Source organism: Schistocerca americana, chromosome 3 (assembly GCF_021461395.2).
Source record: "Schistocerca americana isolate TAMUIC-IGC-003095 chromosome 3, iqSchAmer2.1, whole genome shotgun sequence".
Classification (NCBI taxonomy): domain Eukaryota; kingdom Metazoa; phylum Arthropoda; class Insecta; order Orthoptera; family Acrididae; genus Schistocerca; species Schistocerca americana.
The window spans coordinates 937910224-937933700 of record NC_060121.1 but is presented as its reverse complement, the minus strand read 5'-3'; the positions used below and the strand labels follow the sequence as shown (position 1 = coordinate 937933700).

Here is a 23477-nt window from a genome sequence, read left to right as displayed (position 1 = left end):
AAACTAATTGGGTTAGTCACTGTATTGAATTTATTGATGATAATGGATTAAAATATGAGGTAATAACATGGCAGCAGACTGTAGTCCTGCTAGTGCACAGTTATGTGGCTCACAAATCATAGTTCCCTACAGTCCATGGTCCGGACATATAACACAAGGTTGTGTTGTTCAGAAAATTGCTTCAGTAGTGAATTGTAGCTTAATTTTCGGTGTTACAGTTTCAGGCACAGGTCAATGCAATGAAAGTTTGAGTACCATTTTGATATTTATTATGCAATGGGAAAATACATTAAATTAACTTGATGTCACAATCATTGATCCTCATGTATACAAACTGTAATCTATTTGGTTATCAGCCAATTTTTGTATGGCTTGTAGTTTGTCAAGCAACTTCTGCACATAATTAAAATACTGACCGTATCGCACACAGATGTACTACCTAAGGTATGATGTAGGTGATATATTTATACTAGTCTCATGAAGAGGAGGAATTATTTTCAAAACTTTGTCTTTATTACATTAATTTTTATTTTCTATTTGGAGCACTGTAGTTGTAATTATTGGAAACTGACACTAATATTTATTTTTATGTGTTGTTAAATGACTGTAGATAATTATAGTCCTTCACTGTATGTCATTTGAGAAAGAATAATGTGTGTTTGATAAAGTTGTCCGGTCACAGTAATATACCCTCATAAACAAATACTAAACATTATGTAAAGTCACATTGGGAAGTAATTTTGTGCTTTCTTTTTCAACAGAGGCGGACACATGATACAAACATAAATTAAGATTTTAAACTCTTGTCTATATTACGTAGTCTTCTCATTTGCTTCCTCTATTGCACCAATTCCTGATGTTGATTACTTTTATTGAATTGTCTGTTCCCTAATTAAATTATGGGGAGGTTATATATGAACTTCGGCTGCTTAAGAGGATCTCCGCGAAAAAAGATGATCATAGGACAGTGAAACTTCATTGAAATATTTGTAAGAATTTATGGAAGAGAAATAATGATGAAACTGTCACAAGAAGCACATTTTAATTTCCATAAGAGAGTGTAACACTTGTTAATTGCCTACCATGCTTATGTTCAGAGTTACAAACATTGCTCAGTGCGATAACCATCTGCATCCATAACAACGTGGAACCACACTAGTGATTCTATTTCACAGTTGTTTGCAGCACTATTTGAATGGTGGGCCATGGAATGTTCAGCTGTCATGACATAGCTCAAGCAGTGCTTGAATATCGCACATTGCATCCAGCATTTCAGCCTTGGTAACAGTAACTTCAACAATTTGTGGCACAATTGGCTGTCAGCCCCTCCTAGGAGCAATTCCCAAATCACCAGTTAATTAGAACTTCTGAATCACATTCTTCAACACTGTGGTGGGGAAAGAGGATCTCTGATTCCTTTAATGCTTTGGTACTCATTAAGAGCAGCAGTAAAACTGCTGTTGTTTTGATAAAACATCTTTACATGTGAAGTCCTATTCACCTTGTTCAGGCCCGTGTTGACTGACTGCACGCTGATGATTTTCTTTCAGCCCTACATCTCCATAAAAGTACTGGTGCCTAATGAAAAGTCATGACACAGTGCACATTCTGGACATCATTCCTATAGAGTTGAGTACCCATATGGTAAATAGTTTTCTCTCTACACGAGATGAAGCAGTGAAAGTTTGGTTATAACCACCACCACCACCATTGATCCTTCAGATAAACTCCTATACATCTCCAAAATATGATTAACGTTGATTGCTAAATATTAATTTTTCAGACCTGAATAATTAATTGAATCTTTCAAGTTCTGGTTGTATAGATTGTAGTACTGGGCAATTACACATATGCACTATTTCCCCACCAAATAAAATGCTTAACACCTTCAAAGAAATCTTAAAAGTTCAAAAGTATGAAATTCGGTACGTAACTATGCCAAAGAATAGATACTTAATCGGGAAAGCTTTGCGGATAATTCTTGCTTATGAAACACACATTTTTGCTGTGCATTTGTAGCAAATGAAATTTCATTCCGCTCATGTTGCCTCGTACTGTGAAACGTGAAAATTCCAGATTAAAAACATGAACCCTGTTTAATTTTTATTGAAATTTAGATTGGGATGAAGATATTAATGAGAAATATGTGGGTCATTTTTATTCGTGTGTGTGTGTGTGTGTGTGTGTGTGTGTGTGTGTGTGTGAGAGAGAGAGAGAGAGAGAGAGAGATTGGAGTGTATTCGTGATAAATGTGATGCTAGTATAAATTCCTACCTGTTGTCTCCAAAATTAGAATGCGATTACATACAGTGAAAGTTGCTTTGATTAAAAGCTGATATTAATAAAAGTGTTTAGAACTATAATATAAAATAACTTTGTACTTGAAAGTTCTGTACATATTAATAATAAATTGCATGTTCACAGTGATGATGTAAGGGAGAAGATGAAAGCAAAATACTTGAGCAATCCTGATTACAATTTTGAAAAAGTTAATCGTGCCAGTATGGCATGTGGTCCCATGGTTAAATGGGCCATTGCGCAGGTGTGTACAAATGACTTGCAAAAGAATTGCAAATTTTCTAATTTGCTTGCTGATTTACTGTAGAATTGATCAAAATGCAGACCAGAAAAATTAAGTTTCATTTGTATTTCAGATTAATTATGCGGATATGCTGAAGAGAGTTGAACCACTGAGGGAAGAACTTTCATCTCTGGAGAAACAAGCAGATGAGAACAAGAAGAAAGGAGATGAAGTGACACAGCTGATAGCACAATTAGAGCAGAGCATTGCTTCATATAAAGAGGAGTATGCACAGCTGATATCTCAGGCCCAGGCCATAAAAGCTGACTTGGAGAATGTGCAAGCCAAGGTAACTTTTAATATGTTAATGGAATGCTTGCTTACAGTTTAAATGTCCTAACACCATTGTGTGGTGTATAGCCAAACTTTAGGCTTCAAAATTTGTATGAGAGAATCAGTTTGTTAATATGGTAACACTTCAGAGTATGTGGTATTGTTGTATTTGCTGCAGAATTTTGTTTGTTTGTATGTATTAGACCAAGGGAAATATTGACTCACCTCAGATGTCCACTTGTACTGCAGACTCGTAGGAATAAATGAGACTATTTCAATTGAATAGTTTTCAACAAAATTCACACTTTTACAACATATATATTACTGTTGCAGTATTATTAATTAGTATTGTGATATATTGCAACAATATTATGAAAAGGGTAGTTGTTACTCACCATATAGCGGAGATGCTGAGTTGCAGAAAGACACAACAAAAAGACTGTCAGAAAATGAGCTTTTGGCCAAGAAGGCCTTCATCAGAGGTAGAACATACGTGTGCAAATGCAACTTGCGAACACATGACTGCAGTCTCTGGCTGATGAGGCCACACAGAGAGCTGCTGCACATGATGGGAGATGCAGTTTGGTGGTGGGGGCAAGGAGGAGGCTGGGGCAGGATAGCAGGGCATGTGGTGGGGGACAGTAACATGCTGTTTGTGGAAACATGTAGGGACGAGGTGGAGAGAGGATAGAACAGCTAGGTGCAGTTGGGAGGTTAGATGGAAGGTAGGGGAGGGGAAGGGGGAGGGGTTGCAGAAAAGGAGAGAGGCAAAAAGACTGTGGGTGCCTTGGTGGAATAGAGGACTGTGTAGTGCTGGAATGGGAACAGGGAAGGGGTTAGAGGGCAAGGATAAAGACTAACGAAGGCTGAGGTCAGGAGGATTATGGGAATGTATAATATCTTGCAGGGAGAGTTCTCAACTGTACCGGTGGTTGGTTTGGAATCCATCATTCCTCTGCCACATGGTGTCCTGCTTGCCACTACTGATGCCACCTCCCTTTACACTAACATCTCTAATCCTCATGGCCTTACTGCTGTTGAACAAAACCATTCCCAATGCCTGATGGATTCCAGACTTACAATCTCCTTCCAAATCACCAGGATCAACTATACCCTCAACCACAATTTGAAGGCATTACCTGCAAACAAATCTGGGGTATGGCTATGGGGAGTCACATGGCACCGTCCTATGCCATCCTATTCATGGGCTATCTAGAAGAATTCTTCCTAAACATCCAGAATCCCAAACCTCCCACCTGGTTTAGATTCGTTGATGATGTCTTCATGATCCAGTTCAAGGGTGAGGACACCTTATCCCCACAATCCACCAGGACCTAAACACTTTCTCTCTCCTTCACTTCACCTGGTCCTACTCAACCCAACGAGCCACCTTTCTCGATGTTAACCTCCAACTTAAAGACGGCTACATCAGTATCCCCCTCCATTACAAACTTACCAACCACCAGGAATACCTCCACTTAGACAGCTGCCACCCATTCCATTCCAAGAAGTCCCTTCCATTCAGCTTAGCCACCCATGGCCACTGCATCTGTAGTGACGAGAAGTCCCTTTCAAAATACATTGAGGATCTCACAGAGTCCTACACAGACTGTAATTACCTTCCCAACCTTGTACAAAAACAGGTGTCCCATGCCTTATCCCTCCAGTCACCCAGCACCTCACAAAGTCCCACTGTCTGGCCACAAAGGATCGTTCCCCTCATGACTCGGCACAACCCAGGGCTGGAGCAATTGAATCACATTCTTCATCAGGGTTCTCACTACCTCTCGTCATGCCCTGAAATAAGGTACGTCCTTCCCACTCCTCCCCACAATGATATTCTGCCACTCACTGAACCTCCACAATATCCTCATCCATCCCTACATAACTCCTGCTCCCAACCCCTTGCGTCATGGCTTATATCCCTGTAATAGTCCTAAGACACACAATCTGTTCCATACATCCTCCCAACTCCCCCTCCTTCAGTCTGATCACAATCACCATCCATCCCATCAAAGGCAAGGCTACCTATGAAACTAGTCATGTGATTTACAAACTAAGCTGCAACCACTGTGTTACATTCTATGTGGGCATGACAACTAACAAGTTGTCTGTCTGCATGAATAACGACTGACAAGCTATGGCCAAGAAATAGCTGGACCGCCCCATTGCTGAGCGTGCCACCCAACAGAATGTTCTTCATTTCAGTGACTACTTCACAGCCTGTGCCATCTGGAACCTTCCCATAAACATCAGCTTTTCTGAACTGTGTAAGTGGCAACTCTTCCTGCAATATAGCATATGTTCCCGTGATCCTCCTGGTCTCAACCTTCGTTAGTCTTTATCCTCATCCTCTAGCCCCTTCCCTGTTTGCATTCCAGCACTACACAGTCCTCTATTCCAGCAAGGCACCCACAGTCTTTTTACTGCTCCTTCCCCCCCGGTCTAACCTCCTGATTGCACCCAGCTGTCCTACCCCTTCTCACCACATCCCTGTATGCTCCCACTAGCAGCACTTTACAGACCCCCACCCATGCCTTGCTATCTTGCCCCAGCCTCCTCCTTACCCCACCATCCAGTTGCATCTCCCATCATGTGCAGTTGCTTGCAGCATGGCCTCAGCAGCCAGAGATTGCAGCAGTGTGTGTGTGTGTGTGTGTGTGTGTGTGTGTGTGTGTGTGCGTGTGTGTGTGTGTGTGCGTGCGTGCGTGTGAAGGCCAAAAGCTCATTTTCTGACAGTCTTTTTGTTGTGCCTATCTGTGACTCGCATATATTGTGAGTAACAACTGTCCTTTTTCACAAATTGTTACATTCCATTCTGGATTTTCCTGTTTTGATATATTGTATTAAAGGAAAATTCAATTGAGAGAACTAATAAATTATGAGAGTGAATTGCCAGTCAATACTTACTGTCAGGAGGCGAAATGTATAGCACATGTATAAAAGTAAAAGGCGCACACTACATAGCTTTTGGAAGTAATAGTTCCTTAGTTGAGGGGCGAGGGCTATGGTGGGGGAGAGTTGAAAAAAATAAAAAAAAAAGGACCAGTCTCTCACACACGCTCGCACCTGAGTGTTCGATCACTGCAGGGGTGTGTATCTTGTCCCAGGGACTGAGTGACCTGCCCCCCCCCCTTTTTTTTTTAACTTTCCCCGGCATATCGCTCTGTCCTCCCTGACAAAGGAACTATTGATTCCAAAAACCAGGTGTGTACCTTTTACTTCACATGTGCACCCAGTGGTGCTATACATTTTGTCTCCTGGAGGTGAGTGATGGGCGAGCTTTGGGAGCTAATGACTCTTTCTGGCCGAAGGGTTGAAGAGGAAAGAAGGGTGTAAAAGAAAATGACTGTCGAGGCATAGGAAATGGAAGAGAGTTTGGGAAAGTCACCCAGGACCCTTGGCCAAGGGAGACTTACCAGACAGGATGAGAAGGAAACACACTTTCCTGTCATCCTGTCCAGTGTCTTGGGCAACTTCCCCGAACTTTCCCCATCTCCTAAACCCCACCAATCCTTTTCCTTAACCCCTCTTCTGTCCTCTTCAAGCCTGTTGCCAGGAGGAGGAGGAGGAGGAGGAGGAGGAGGAGGAGCCACTGGCTCCAGAAGTTCGCAAATTTGGAGACCTTCATATGTGCATTTCCTGTCGCTGCTTGGTGAGATGATTTTTTTTTACCTAACCAATTAAATTACAACCTAAGATTCTACTTTCAAAAATAAATTAAATATTTCAGTATGAGAGCTTGAACAAAATTTGTAATACTGATAATCTCTTTGGCCGTTGTACTGTAAAGTATGTTAACCAAGCGCTTGGTGTATTTGATTAAAGTAAGTAGTGCTTTGAAGTATCATGCTGATAGAGAGTAAATTTGACAAATGTAACTATCAACAGGTTGATCGATCAATTGCTTTGCTAAAATCACTTGCCATTGAGAGAGAACGTTGGGAAGCTACCAGTGAAACTTTCAGATCACAAATGTCTACCATTATTGGAGACGTTCTCCTTTCATCAGCATTTTTGGCATACGCCGGCTACTTTGACCAGCATGTGAGTACTGTCTGTAAAATACTTTTATAATAGATAGTTCAATTCTTAATTATGAATGTAGTATAGTACATAATTACATACTATTTGGCAGAAGTAACACTGAGCATATTACCGTAGTAGAATTTCTTGTATCTACTTGCATCCTGCAGATGCAGTCAATGTGCTGCTTACTGTGTTTGTGGTACTGTCAATTATTAAGCAGTAGTGTCTCTTTCATCCCACATCTCCTAACCATTCTGTGTATATTACCGAGTGAGATGGTGCAGTGGTTACCATACTGAATTCACATTTGGGAGGATGATTGTTCAAATCCTCATCTGGCCATCCAGACTTAGGTTTTCCATGATCCCCATATCACTCCAGGCAAATGCCAGGATCATTCCTTTGAAAAGGGCATAGCCAGTTTCCTTTGCTATTATTTTGTAACTCAATCTCGTACTCTTGTCTCCAGTGACTGTGCTGTTGATGGAACGTTAAATTGTATTGATGGAACGTTAAATTGTGTATCTTTCTTTTCCTTCTATAAGCATTATTTTCAGTACTTTGTTCTCTACCACATACACTTTCTTTTTAGTCTCTTTCTATGGGTCTTCCTCACATATATGCTACCATTATCTCGATGATGATGATGATGATCCCAGATTTGTTTAAAATTAAAAGGAGACAAAAGTGGCTGGCCAGTTCTTAACTTTGTGAAGTAAAATTCCTAGCTGAAACAAACAATAGTGTATGCACTCATAAGAGAATTCTAAGAAATTAAATTATTGGATACAACTGTTAGATATGAAAACTGATTATCAAGCTTTTAGTACCTGACACTTGCCCTATGTTGCTTTTACCTGTCAGTTTAGAGACTTTATCTAACATTTTCCTTTCTTCAAACCTCACATATGGAAACTTAGGTTAACAAGAGCAACTTAGTAAAAAAAATTCTATATTTATTTATTTTGCAAATAATGTTTATTGTTATGCTCGCACTCCGGAAAATGATATGATACTTCATAAATGTGTGTGATGTTCGTTAACAATTAAGGGCAAGAAGTCAATGTGTATAACAAAAAGGATTTTTGTTGGCTTTTTCAATCTAGATTCTAATTTTTTGTAATGAAATGATGAATGCCATAGGTGTTTTGTTCTAATGTATTGAACAAATGTATATTAATGGATGATTCAAAGCAATGAAAGCAAGTAGCACACAACATTTGTTCAATGAATTGCAGTTGTGCAGACAGGTGATGTTGAACAGAGAGAAGACTAGTATCCTTGGTTAGCCTGTAAGCTGTAATAAATGTTCCAGTGTATGTAAAGTGCCGTGAGGTGGTAAACATAAGAATAGTCCCCAGGTGTGTATGAAAGAGCTCAAAGAAATAGGTGCACAACATCCAAAGAACTGAATCGTTCAGGGGTACCCTTACTTGGAAGTGATGTGTGATACCCTGTATGAAATGCCCTGCAAATCAGTTGAGCAGGATTGTGTTGTGTCCACTTACCTCAGGAAGAATGTTTAGAGTGACTTTTAGCACAACAGTGACTGTTTACATGTACTGATGTAGCAAACACAAGAGACAAACTTCAGTCCACCATTACTGACAATATGCAGATGTTCTCACTTGTGGCAATATTTATCTTGGACAACACCCAGATTCACAAGAGGATTATAATTCAGAGCTGTAAGGATATTTTAAGTTGTCATGATAGCCAGTTCTCATAGGAGTGAAGAGCATAAAACATTTGTGGTGATACCTGCCTACAATGAACACTAGTAGCCAGCTAGTATTTGGAGATATGTTAACCTTGAAATGGTGCAAACAACTCTTTAATAGATTAATTATAAAAAATGTTGTAGTTGCTCAATACCTTTTTAGCAGGATTTATTTTCCCAGTGGGCCATTTTGCTGTTCAAACAATCGTATTACTTTCTAGAGATGGATTTCATAGTGTAACTAGTTTCTAAGTTTATTGAATTGTATAACAACTTGGTTTGTAAATCAGTTTCTCCTGGCAGAAAAAAATAGGTTTCCTTTATTTACACCAGTACATTGTTTATCAATAATGTTCATTTAGTTCCGAACAAATTGTGAATATTTTTTATACCAAGACTTGTAACTTTGTGGTGGACCTAGTTATTACCAACCTTAATTAAAAACTGATATGTTTGTTGTACAGTATCGCCAGAACTTGTTTGCGACATGGTGTCAGCACCTGCAGCAAGCAGGCTTGCAGTTCCGGCCAGACATCGCACGGACTGAGTATCTGTCAAATCCAGATGAGAGGCTTCGTTGGCAGGCTAATGCATTGCCTTCAGATGATCTCTGTACTGAGAATGCGATCATGCTTAAGGTAAAATTTCATAAATTGCTATTGCTCATTCTTCTAACAACTTTTCTTGCACAATGAGTTTTTTTAATAATGGGTTGTGTATAAAATATTAGTTAGTGTACCCAGTTGTTTCTCCAATTTCCAAATAGAGGCTGTTTTAGAGGTGCTTCTGTCATTGTTCAGAACAAGTGTGCTCTCTAAATAACTAGTCATTAGTGGATGATGAACACTAATATTCCTCCTTCAAAGTGTACCCCTGTGATTTGCTTTGGAACATACATGCTGTGCCCCACTGTGGTTCACAAATTAAATATTGGCAAATTTGAGAATTTAGTTACGTCATTGTGTAGCAGTTTGGTAAGGTTATGCGCAACATACTGTGCACTCACAAATAATAAGAACCAAGCAGTTGAAAGTGGCAGAGCCTGGTAGTCCTGTCCAGAAAGGTTGCTTGTTGCTAATTTAATAGTATTTTACTGTTCTTTAAAATCGTGTTGCATGTAATTCCTCTATCGAAGTATACATATTGCTAAAGAATTTTGCAGTATTTACCATCTGTGGTGGTGGTGGTGGCGGTGGTGATAGCTGCACCTTTTGTTGTCATCCATGAATCCCACAATTCTTTTTGAATTTGGTAAAATGTGTTCTTGAGCCACAAAGAGTTTACATATTTGCTAGTTAAGTAGTTAGTCAAGTGCCCCATAAATCTTATTCATGATCGATCTGTTGTTGTGGAATGCGTAGTTAAATGGAAGTTTTGCGCACGCTTCTCACAGTATTAAATGTTCTTGTGTCTTCATGGTGTGCGTGCTTGCTTGTGTGCGTGCGTGTGTGTGCAAGTGAGGATGGACCAACCCTGAAATTCATTTGATTAAATGAAGTGCAGCTAAGGTAATATATGCCCTTCAAAAGCTTGCCTAACAGCAAGTAAAAGCTCATCAAAAAATTGAAATTGGCATCTGGGTACAAGGTAATCAAGCTATTTGCCGACATGTTACAATAACAAATTATACATTCAAAACACACATTTTAGAAAGATCATCTTTTGTGCTCTCCCAGAAAAAAGCAAATGATGAACATGTTGATTTAAACCCAAAACATTGCCGCAGCGAAGTTGTTAAACCATAATCATAAATGCAGACATCTGCTTAGTGACAAATTTTGTCACCATTGCAGTTATTGTTTAATGCTTGCCTTACGACTGTTAGTGTTGTTTTAGGCTTTATGAGAGAAACAGGGATGTGAAAAAATGAGTTTACTTCCCCAGTTGACATTAGAAGCTTATTAGAAATCGGTACAGTGAATTTCTGTACAATGTATAAAATGTAAATTTGAAAGAAAACTTAGGTGCTTCAGTTTCACTTCATGCCCTCTATCACTGCTGCCAATCTTTACAATCTGCGGTGTGTAGTGTGTGCGTGTGGTATATATATCAGCCACATATCGGAGTTGTCTATGTATTTGTTGCAAGTGTATCGTGTCACTTTTGAACACGAAAATCTTCAAAATGTGCTATCGCAAAACCCTTGTTCTAGTTCTGTACGACATCTCTGTCATAGCACACCACCTGCACAAAAAGTATATTTTCAGCACTTCACAAAGTGTTTTCACCCCCTACCTGCACTCCAGTCCTTGAAGGGCCACTCCTCTCATCCAGTAGGTGAGCTTGTTTTGTGTGTATTAGTTTGGTGTGGTGGCTGCACTTGCTATTGGGCGACTTAACAAGTCACCAGCCAACAAGAATTCACTAGCCAGAAAAGGGCGATGTTTCCAAAATTGTGACCCAGCATATTCTTTGAGACTCAGCATTATATATTGATGATTGATATTGTTGCTGAGTACAGTACATCGGAAATACATGCAAAAAGACGAGACTGAGTTATAGGTGGCACAAGAAAAGGTGGTGGCTGGACCCCTTCTTCACACATTGGCTCAGTCCAGAACACTTCGTATCGACTGTCTTGTTTTTTCGGTACTGCTGCAACCTAGTAGTAGTTGTATCATAATAGCGTGGTGAAGCTAAATGTTGCAAGTTGTGTTGGCAGCATCGATCATGACTTACATTAGTATTTCCTCTCACACATCTCCTCTCTCTACAATGGCCTAAAATACATCCTTAACTCTGGTGTTACTCCTGTTGCGAACCATTTGTCTTTTGTGCCACTTATAACTCATTTAGTCACATCAAATGTCAATAGGAAGAAAATGAGACAAAGCCAAGTTAGATGTCGAGTAAGATTGAGGCAAACATTACTGGGAAGAAATGTAAAATTGGGAATTTTTAACATAGATCTTATGGGTTTTTCACAGGGGCTATGAATTTATGGTGTAGAATTGTGAAAAATGTAAAATCTGAGAATGTAAAATTGCAGTTCCACTGTATTCATATAGCCTAAGGTTTCATCTTAGAATGGATGTTGCCGAGTATTTTTTCATTATTTTGATAAATTGTGCTGGGAGCTGTTACGCCACTGTGATACTGTGTACATTTTCAAGCGACATTTTCAAGCGACTAGCGCGAGGTTTGGTGTTCTCGTAAAGATAAGTTATTTTAGATTATAAAACACATAGATTAGTACTGATTACGTGGTAAATAAGTGTATTAGTGTGCCGTTTAAGTGTACCATTAAAGGTTTCATTTCTCATTACGTAATATAGCAGAAAACGCGAAAAGACCGTACAGTCGTATTTTCTGTTTACGTTCTGCTGCAGCAAATCTATAGAATTTCGTTTAGTTGTTCCTTGCTCTCTCCAGCAATTTAACTTAGTGTACCTCTTCATTATTTAACTAGCATTTCCGGAAAGTAGCGTAAAGTTTAACTTGTTGTTTCAGAAACTTTGCACTTTTGTTTTTGTTTACACACAGTTGCGTATAGGCCAAATTTGTGTAACCATATTTTCGTGTTTATCTGTAATTTAACTGACTTATTCTTAATAAATTATTACGTTTATCATGAGTGAAAAGTGCTTGACTTGCCGTAGAATTGTTAGGTCGGGGCTTTGGTGTGATGGGTGCTGTAGTTTTTTCCATGTGGGTGACTGTAGTGGCGTGGGAATAGGGGAAGTAAATGAGACTCATCAGTGGTTTTGTAGGATTTGTAGTAGAGATAGGAAGATACTGGAACAGGAGGGGAAAATTGCTGCCCTTCAGGCTGAGTTAGACAAGGCCAGGGGAGATCTTGACAGGTTAAGGAGGGAGAAGGGTAAAGAGAGGTGGGAAGTGGCAACAGGCAACAGGAGGAACAGGCCTAGAACTTTGTCTGACAGCTTTATGGTGAATGTGGAAAATAGATTTGACCTGTTGCTTCAGTTAGAAGCTGGTGAGCCTCAAGCAGTTACAGGTGTAGACAGGGCACAACAAACTTTCAGCAGCAAATTGAAAAGTAAGAATGTAGGGAAATCAGTAAAGAGAAAGAAAGTGTTGTTGTTAGGTAGTTCCCATGGAAGAGGTGTTGGCCAACTCTTGCAGGATGAACTAGGATCAGAATACCAGGTCACCAATTTTTTTAAACCTAGTGCTGGTCTGGAGCAGGTGACAGAGGATTTAGGATCACTTTGCAAAGATTTCACTAAGGAAGACACCGTGGTTATAGTGGGTGGGGCAGGTAACAGTATTGACAGAGATCCTGGGTACAGCATAGAGTGTGACCTGGCGAAGATTGCATCAGCATCGAGGCATACCAGTGTTGAGTTTGTATCTGTTCTTGGGCGCCATGACCGACCTCATTTGAACTCTTCTGTCAAGAGAGTTAATTTGGAGCTGGAACGGCTGCTCATGTCGGGTGCGGGGTCACACATTGGTGTGGTTCATGTTGATTCTGTCAGTAGGTGGGATTATACTAGGCATGGCCTTCACCTCAACAGGAAGGGGAAGGGTAAATTGGCTGGGGAAATAGCAGGAAAGTTAAAGGGGGGAGGCACTGTCATGAGTGGTAAAATACCAGTGGTTATAGGATTCAGAAAAGACCCTTTTTTAGGGTAGGGAGGACAGAAAGAAAACAAATTTTAAGAGAGGTTAGAACTGAGACAAACCTTCAGTTTGAGAAAGAAATCAAAAAACATAATTCCAGCTTATTACATCAACATAAACAGCCATTGGTTAAGAATTTTCAACTGTCAGCAGATATTTTAACTCCATCCAATTTTAAGTCAGTCAATGTGAAATGTCAGCTATCTTTATTGCATCAAAATATTCGAGGACTGAGAAATAAAATTAATGAATTAACTATCTGCATAGATGAATTAGAGTCTTCAAACCCAGCTGACATAATCTGCCTCTCTGAACATCATGTGACCACTGGTATAGAACTTTTAAGTGTTACAGGGTTTAGGTTAGCATCTCACTATTGTAGATCAGAAATGGAGAAAGGAGGAGTTGCCACATTCATCAGGAACTGTCATAAATTTAAGAACATAGACATTCATAAATTTTGCCTAGAACAGCATATGGAAGCATGTGCAACAGAATTAGATTTTCACAAAAAATCTTTCATAATATTAAGTGTATATCGAGCACCTGCAGGTAACTTTAATCTGTTTGTAAACCACCTTGAAGCTGTACTGGCCCATTTAACAACCAAAAACAAAGAAATAGTGGTTGCTGGTGATTTCAATGTAGATTTCCTTAAAGACTCTCCCAATAAGAACCTATTTGAGTTAGTAACACTATCATTCAACTTAATTCCCACAGTAAAGTTCCCCACTAGGATAACCACTTGCTCACAAACAGCCATTGATAATATCTTTATAGAAAAGTCAAATGAACAAAATTATATTACAAAACCAATAGTCAATGGCCTCTCAGACCATGACATGCAGTTCCTTCTGTTAAATGTTAATACTGAACAGGATATAAAATCTGTTAAATCTGAGCTCAAGAGGGTAATCAGTAAGCCAAAAATTGATTATTTTAGGACACTCCTCAGAGACATTCACTGGACTGATGTTTACAGTGCTCATGGCATGAATGAAAAATATAACATTTTTGCTAATAAAGTGCTTACCTTATTTGAACACTGCTTTCCCCCAAAACTTACCAAGGTTAGAGCAAAGTCTACAAAGAAGCCATGGATTACTCGAGGAATAGGGGTATCTTGTAAAACAAAAAGAAAACTGTATCTGTCAATCCGAAACATTTCCAATGTTGATGCTATAGCACATTATAAGAAATACTGCAAAATATTAAAGACTGTAATACGGATGTCAAAGCAAATATATTACAAGGAAAAGATAGTCATATCAGATAACAAAATAAAGACAATATGGGATATAGTGAAGGAGGAGACCGGTAGAACCAGACATGAAGAGGAACAAATAGCATTAAGAGTAAATGATGTATTGGTGACAGATGTGTATAGTGTTGCAGAACTTTTTAACAAACATTTTATAACTGTTACTGAAAAGATGGGGTTGTCAGGTTCGGTAGATGCTGCTATGGATTACCTTAGACCAGACATTTCAAGTAACTTCCATAATATGAATTTGACCCTCACTACCCCAACAGAAATAATGTCCATCATAAAATCTTTAAAATCAAAAACATCTAGTGGGTATGATGAAATATCAACAAAGTTAATTAAAGAATGTGATTCTGAGCTAAGTAACATATTAAGCTATCTGTGTAACCAGTCGTTTATCAGTGGAATATTTCCCGAATGGCTGAAATATGCTGAAGTTAACCCACTGTTTAAGAAGGGAGATAAAGAAATAGCATCAAATTTCCGTCCAATTTCACTGTTGCCAGCATTCTCAAAAATTTTCGAAAAAGTAATGTACAGTCGTCTTTATAACCATCTTATCTCAAATAACATACTGTCAAAGTCACAGTTTGGATTTCTAAAAGGTTCTGATATTGAGAAGGCTATCTACACTTACAGTGAAAATGTACTTAATTCATTAGACAAAAAATTGCAGGCAACTGGTATATTTTGTGATCTGTCAAAGGCATTTGACTGTGTAAATCACAATATCCTTTTAAGTAAACTAGAATATTATAGTGTAACAGGAAATGCTGCAAAATGGTTCAAATCTTATATCTCTGGCAGGAAACAAAGGGTGTTATTAGGAAAGAGACATGTATCAAGCTATCAGGCATCATCCAACTGGGAACTAATTACATGTGGGGTCCCACAAGGTTCCATTTTGGGGCCCTTACTTTTTCTTGTGTATATCAATGACCTTTCATCAGTAACATTACCAGATGCCAAGTTTGTTTTGTTTGCTGATGATACAAACATTGCAATAAATAGCAAATCAAGTGTAGTCTTAGAAAGATCAGCCAATAAAATATTTGTAGACATTAATCACTGGTTCCTAGCCAATTCTTTGTCACTAAACTTTGAAAAAACACACTACATGCAGTTCAGAACTTGTAAGGGGTGTCCCAAGAGTATATGTCTAACATATGATGACAAGAAGATAGAAGAAGTGGACGGTGTTAAATTCTTGGGATTACAGCTTGATAATAAATTCAACTGGGAGGAGCACACCACAGAACTGCTGAAGCGTCTTAACAAATCTCTGTTTGCAATGCGAATTTTGTCAGACATAGGGGATATAAAAATGAAAAAGCTGGCATACTATGCTTACTTTCATTCCATAATGTCATATGGGATTATTTTCTGGGGTAATTCATCAAGCCAAGCTAAAGTTTTCCGGGCACAAAAACGTGCAGTAAGAATTATATGTGGTGTGAACTCAAGAACATCCTGCAGAAGCCTGTTTAGGGAACTAGGGATACTAACTACAGCTTCCCAATATATTTATTCCTTAATGAAATTTGTCATTAAAAATATATCACTTTTTCAAACCAACAGCTCAGTTCATGGAATCAATACTAGAATAAGAATAATCTTCACAAGGATTTAAAGTCACTTAGTCTTGCACAAAAAGGTGTGCATTATTCAGGAACACACATTTTCAATAACTTGCCAGCAGCCATAAAAAGCTTAACAACCAATGAAATTCAGTTTAAGAGAAGCCTAAAGGATTTATTGGTGGCCAACTCCTTCTACTCCATTGATGAATTTCTGAGGAAAACCAACTGATTTGTATATAAGTACAACATAACTTCTGCACAATTTCAGTGCAGTAATGTGTTCACTGAAAATTTGTGTGTGTGTGTGTGTGTGTGTGTGTGTGTGTGTGTGTGTGTGTGTGTAAGTATAATCTAACTTCTGCACCATTTCAGTGCAGTAATGTGTTCATTGTAAATAAGTATTACAGTAGTTGTATTACATGTTTCTTACCTTATAAATAAATATAAAACTTTTTTATTTTAAATTCAGTGCAATAGTATTTGTAAAATGACTCTTAGTGTTCATTAAAAAATGACGATCATTCCACTTGGGACCTGTGGAATGGTACATTAGCTTATTTGTTTTAGTTTAAATATTTGTCATGTATTGTTGTTTTTCTGACATGTTCCACATCCTGGAGGACCTCCTCACTACGGATCAATTGGAATGAAAGTAAATCTAATCTAATCTAATCTAAATAGTGTGTTAGTTGCTGGCATACTTCTGCATAACAGTACCATTTTAATTTAATCTTGCAGCGTTTCAATAGATACCCTCTGATCATTGATCCATCTGGACAAGCAACAGAATTTATACTGAATGAATTCCAGGATAAAAAAATCACTAAGACAAGTTTCCTTGATGACTCTTTCCGCAAGAATTTAGAGTCCGCTTTGCGATTTGGAAACCCCTTATTAGTTCAGGTAAGAATACACCTTCAATTATTTCACTGTTGTCGAGTGTTGTAGAAATTTTTAAAGTACTACCTGTTGTGTTTCTTGGAGTAATTTATTCATAAATGGGATTTTGAAAGTTGTTTCTCCCTGTAATTTATGGTGATTAGAATAATATTACATTCAAAATTTGGCGTAATTTTTTCATAGGTAATATGAAATGTGCTGCGATGTTTGAGAATTAATTTGTCAACTATGTGATTTGCCACAAATTTTCACTGTGAAAAACTTCTATCTATAATTCAAGTTGTTGCTAGATCTAGCACAATGTATGGGTATTATTGTAATGGTAATTGACAAAGTATAAACTATTTGAAAGTGTGTGAACAATGCAACATATTATGGTATCCAGTTTCTTTTTGTGGAGAGCAGGACCACAAGACATTTCAAATACTTAGAGTAGACACACAATAAATGTGGCACAATCTTACTTTACTTGAAGTTTCTGTTGGTACCTACATCTGTTGGTACCTACATCTGTTGGTACCTACATCTGTTGGTACCTACATCTGTTGGTACCTACATTTTTAGCAGAATAAATTTTGTAAATATGTACAGATTTATAATTCTCTTTCTCTTTTTTTTATGTATAGGATGTGGAGAATTATGACCCAATCCTGAATCCTGTCCTAAACAGGGAATTACGACGTACTGGAGGTCGTGTTTTGATTACCCTTGGTGATCAGGACATTGATTTATCGCCTTCTTTTGTTATTTTCCTGTCTACAAGAGATCCAACTGTTGAATTTCCACCAGACATATGCTCAAGGGTGACTTTTGTGAATTTCACAGTCACTCGAAGTTCACTTCAGAGCCAATGCTTGAATCAGGTCCTAAAAGCAGAACGTCCAGACATTGACGAAAAGAGGTCTGACTTGCTGAAACTACAGGGTATGTTGTGCTCCCTCTCTCTCTCTCTCTCTCTCTCTCTCTCTCTCTCTCTCTCTCTCTCTCTCTGTGTGTGTGTGTGTGTGTGTGTGTGTGTGTGTGTGTGTGTGTGTGTGTGTGTGTGTGTGTGTGTGCGCGCGAAGAGGCCTAAATGTTGGCAATATTTTTTATACAGTTTACAATAATGAAATAGAGGATTTTAGAAAATGATTACCTCTCATGCAATAGGTGAGTTCCATCTCAGATTGAGGCAGTTGGAGAAATCTCTGCTTCAAGCTCTGAATGATGCTAAAGGAAAGATTCTGGATGATGACAGTGTAATAACAACACTGGAAACGTTGAAACAAGAAGCTGCAGACATCAGCAAAAAAGTGGAGGAGACAGACAAAGTTATAGGTGAAATTGAGACTGTGTCTCAGCAGTATATGCCTCTTTCACAGGTAATGCTAATAACTGAATACTTAACAGGTAATTTTTGAGCCTTTTTGTTACTGATGAATTGACTCATTCTGTTGTAGGCTTGCAGCAACATATACTTCACAATGGATAGCCTGAACCAGATACATTTCTTGTATCAGTATTCTCTGAAGTTCTTTTTGGACATATTTAGTTCAGTTTTACACAATAATCCAAAATTGGCATCTCTCACGGACTACAGGGATCGACTGGGCATAATTACAAAGGACTTGTTTGGTGTAAGTATTACATTGCTGTGATGATTCAGCTTCAGAATTTTTTGATCTAGAGGTGTATTCCCTTCCATCAGTCTCGTGCAGTTCTTGTAATTTATGCCCTGTCACAGTACTGTAAGCAGCACTAACAGGCTCGGAGGGGAGTACCCAGCTTGTTTTGTTCTTGTGCTTAAACCCCCAGTGTTGCCACATAATGAATTGTGCTCCAAGGAGTAATTGTCTCTACAGAAATAGGTCCCACAAACGCAATGTAAAGTATGCACAGTAACCAGTAATGTTTTTCACTCACTTTGTGATGTTTCCAGCCCCCAGGCTATTACTGTATGGCACAGCAACTGGACTGTTGTGACGCTTGGGAATATCAAGGGACTGTCTGAATATCTGAATAACAATCCAAATCAAATCCATTGACCTATGTTCTATAAATGAGGTCACATACATGCAATCACAGTTTTGTGATAGCTTTCTGGCACAGTATTTCTCATTACACAACTAGCAACACGCAGAACAAAATTGCATCAAAGTGGTTCTAAAAAAATGTTTGACCATTGGAGGCACTTCCTACTGTGTCTTGTCCAGTAATGTAGGAGTTTCTTATCACATAAAGCTTGTTACTTAGTAAACCAACACAGCACACATTAGTAGAGATACAATCACTGATATAAAAAATTCACCTTTTTTAGGCATAGCTGATTTCACAATGAGTAATAAATTCTTTACTCACAAAACCAATTCCGAATTGGAAATATGTGTGTGTGTGTGTGTGTGTGTGTGTGTGTGTGTGTGTGTGTTACATTAACTATTGAAAATCTATGACAGACATGCCATGGCCCTACCATACATTACAAAAGCCCATTCATTATTACTGTCTCTTGCTAAGTAAACAGTGTGACAAAAAACTTTAACAACAAAGCCTGCTGACATTCATTCAAAAGGGTGTGCAAGCCAAAATGGAAAACTGACTGACTGCAGTCCTCTGCTTTGAGCCTATTGTCTCATGAAGCATTTCCTGTTCTAGTTTCTGAACAAAAATGACCTTTCATTTGAAGCAGGAGACACAAGAAGTTATTTTGAACTTTGTAAAAACACTTTCAATCAAATTTTGTAAAATAATAATAATAATAATATATATAGTGAGGCAGAAGGATTCATGATTGCAATACAGGATCAAACAATAAACACCAGATACTACAGCAAGCATATTATTAAAGATCCCAATACCACAACAGATAAATGCAGACTTTGCAAACAACAAATAGAAACAGTAGATCATATCACAAGTGGATGTACAATACTAGCAAATACAGAATACTCCAGAAGACATGACAATGTAGTAAAAATAATACATCAACAGCTTGCCTTACAACATAAACTTATAAAACAACATGTTCCCACATACAATAATGCACCACAAAATGTACTGGAGAACGATGAATACAAATTATACTGGAACAGAACCATTATAACAGATAAAACACCACCACATAACAAACCTGACATCATACTCACCAATGAAAAGAAGAAATTAACACAACTAATCGAAATATCCATATCCAATACAACAAATATACAAAAGAAACCAGGAGTAAAAATTGAAAAATACATCCAACTGGCTGAGGAAGTCAAGGACATGTGGCATCAGGATAAAGTTGACATTATACTGATTATACTATCAACTACAGGAGTCATACCACACAATATCCACCAGTACATCAATGCAATACAGCTACATCCAAACTTATATATACAACTACAGAAATCTGTAATTATTGACACTTGTTCAATTACCCGAAAGTTCCTAACATATACCGTACAGTTAAAAGGAAGTCACGCTTGATCAAGGTCCGCGTCACCTTCCATTTTTAACCAGACATAACGTCTGAGACAAGAAATAAATAATAATAATAATAATAATAATAAATTCTACCTGTGCAACTGTAGAGGAGAGTCATGTGTAGTGCAGTTTACATAAGTTAGAGATTTAAATAGAAACAACTTTATAATTTTGTTCAGTTTATCTGAACTTTTGTCCTTCCTCATGTAGTTAAATTAGCAACCTTCTGTTGGTGCTCTGATGTGCTTATGAGAACAAGTTTATTAATTCCAAAAATAATTGTTTGAAATGATCAAATATTTATTTTCAGGTCTGTTACGAACGTGTTGCTCGTGGTATGCTGCACAATGATCGCATTTCGTTTGCCTTATTGCTGTGCCGCATATTCCTGAAAGGTGTCCCGAATCAACCAAGTCTGGATCAAGAATTTACTTTCTTCCTTAGGGGTAAAGAGGGTGTCATTACTACAAAGACTCCTGTTGTTGAAGGACTGAATTCTGAGCAGCTAGAGGCACTTTTCCGCTTATCCTTAAGGTAAGAACTGCATATGAAGACCTACCTTTTGTATTGGCATTGCACTGAAACTTTAATTTATACAAATAAATGTTTCGTGTGAACGTGCAATTCTGCCTGTACAGAAAAAGTATTCTAGTGAAATGTATCTACAGAGACTTCCTTTTTTTAGGTTACCATCCTTCAAGAATTTGATTGAAAAAATAGAATCTCTGCCTGAATTTGCATCATGGTTGCAACAGAGCACACCTGAACAGTGTGTTCCGCAGTTGTGGCAAGAGGAGAAGCCAGTTAATGCTGTAACAGCTGCTATGTATCAGCTGCTGATAATACAGGCAAGTCGAACATTTTTTTACAGTAAAACATTTCTGTGCTACTCTATACCTCTCCCTTTTCTGTGTGCTCCCCTCCCCTCCCCTCCCCTCCCACAATCCCTGGTCCCTCTTGCTCTCCTCTGCCCCTCCCCTCCCCTCCCCTCCCCTCCCACCATCCCTGGTCCCTCTTGCTCTCCTCTGCCCCTCCCTCACTGTGATTGGTGTGACTATTCTATTTTGGTTACTTTTACAAGTATAACTCTATGGTTTTTCTTTCTCTCTCACAGCCTGTGTCACTGCTGATAATTAAGAAGTGTTCTTGGATATGTGTAGACTGAAAACAAAAACTGAGCCAAAATTTTAAGTTCTGAGAAACTCGTTGAAAACATTGTCTTTATAACAGTTTTTGATTTTTTTCAAAATAAAATGTAAAAAATTCGGGAGCCCATAATTATAAAACCCATGAAAACTCTGTCGCCTTGGAATATTATTTTTGTAATGACTTCTTTTGTCTGAACATTTTCATGAAAAGTAGTAGGTGCCAAGTTCCGTGTCCTTAAAACAGAGCTAAGTGGCCATGATGAAAGGCAAAATATACAATTCCAGAGTAAGCAGACAACAGGTTATGGATAACATATTGGTAAAGAAAGAAGAAAACATTTTATGTTTTATACATGATGATGAAATTAAATCTTAAATAGTTGGCTCTAACTAAAAAAGTGTTCTTGAAAACTTCGTTGTTAAAAAATTTGAAAAAAAGAGAAAGAAATAGGAAAGTGTAGGTTATGTTAGTGCCCAGTAGCCTAAAAAAACAGGCTATAAAAAATTTAAATAAGTTAAGTGTGCCTCAGACCCTGGATACTGTGTTAGTTCAGTGTAAAAAGGTTTTTTCTCCTTTAGGTACAGAATTTTTCTCCTCCTCCTCTTCCTCCTCTTGCTCTTGCTCTTGCTCTTCGGGCACCAATCTTGATATCATTCCCAGCTGTGGCAGATGATTTTTTTTGCATAGTTTAATTTGTCAGCCAAGTGGAAACTGTAGTGTAATGGGTTTGGTTACAATGTGTTCCACTCCATATACTGTTTGTCACCCTGTTGATATACGTGAGCCGGCCGCGGTGGCCGTGCGGTTCTAGGCGTCCCAGTCCGGAGCCGCGCTGCTGCTATGGTCGCAGGTTCGAATCCTGCCTCGGGCATGGGTGTGTGTGTGATTTCCTTAGGTTAGTTAGGTTTCAGTAGTTCTAAGTTCTAAGGGACTCATGACCACAGCAGTTTGAGTCCCATAGTGCTCAGAGCCATTTGATATACGTGAAAACTTTACCTTAATTATCTTGTTTTCACAGTTATCTCTGTTACTTTCTGTAGTGGACCTATTATGCCATGCCGCTAGATTGTGTTCTGTGGCTTATTAACCTTTTGCAGTCGGGGCGGGTGTTGAGAGATCCAGTCCATTCAACCTACTAAATGAGGCAAACAATTTTGTGGAAACACTCATTATTTTACATGCAGCGTTTATGTGTACAGCTTCCATTACAATTGTTGGTGAACAGATCTGTTGTAACTAGCAGCTACAAACAGATCATGACATATGTCAATCTACCAATCTGACATTTTAGAACAAACCAACAGTCCTCATTTATAATCTTCAGTGGTTTGGGGGTTGACGTAGTTTTCTGCGCGCTTTGCACTGTGGCTTCCAAGGCACTGCCAAGCTGCTGTGCTAAAGCGTAAGTGGGCCTCCACATGAGGTGGAGACGTGTGCTCAGTCATGGAAAATAATGAGAATTGATTTCTGCGGCACTTGACTAGATTTTTAATTTCAGTCAATGTGTTAGAGTTAAACTGAAAAATTAATTTCTGTTGTTTTCAAATGTAATAAATGTTGTTGTTGTTGTTGTCTTCAGTCCTGAGACTGGTTTGATGCAGCTCTCCATGCTACTCTATCCTGTCCAAGCTTCTTCATCTCCCAGTACTTACGGCAGCATACATCCTTCTGAATCTGCTTAGCGTATTCATCTCTTGGTCTCCCTCTTCGATTTTTACCCTCCACGCTGCCCTCCAATACTAAATTGGTGATCCCTCGATGTCTCAGAACATGTCCTACCAACCGATCCCTTCTTCTAGTCAAGTTGTGCCACAAGCTCCTCTTCTCCCCAATTCTATTCACTACCACCTCATTAGTTATGTGATCTACCCATCTAATCTTCAGCATTCTTCTGTAGCACCACATTTCGAAAGCTTCTATTCTCTTCTTGTCCAAACTATTTAT

The 23477-nt window shown here is 38.5% G+C and overlaps 1 protein-coding gene across 2 annotated transcripts in view; it reads left to right on the top strand.

Moving 5' to 3' along the window:
- LOC124605656 (dynein heavy chain, cytoplasmic) overlaps window positions 1-23477 on the top strand; it is a 232432-nt gene that overhangs the window by 172610 nt on the left and 36345 nt on the right. For both annotated transcript variants that reach the window (XM_047137483.1, XM_047137482.1), the window contains 10 exons: window positions 2425-2542; window positions 2655-2870; window positions 6746-6901; window positions 9068-9241; window positions 16776-16940; window positions 17564-17861; window positions 18087-18298; window positions 18377-18553; window positions 20695-20918; window positions 21070-21232. In XM_047137483.1, the coding sequence (XP_046993439.1) occupies window positions 2425-2542; window positions 2655-2870; window positions 6746-6901; window positions 9068-9241; window positions 16776-16940; window positions 17564-17861; window positions 18087-18298; window positions 18377-18553; window positions 20695-20918; window positions 21070-21232 (1903 nt within the window). The remainder of the gene's footprint in view (window positions 1-2424; window positions 2543-2654; window positions 2871-6745; window positions 6902-9067; window positions 9242-16775; window positions 16941-17563; window positions 17862-18086; window positions 18299-18376; window positions 18554-20694; window positions 20919-21069; window positions 21233-23477) is intronic.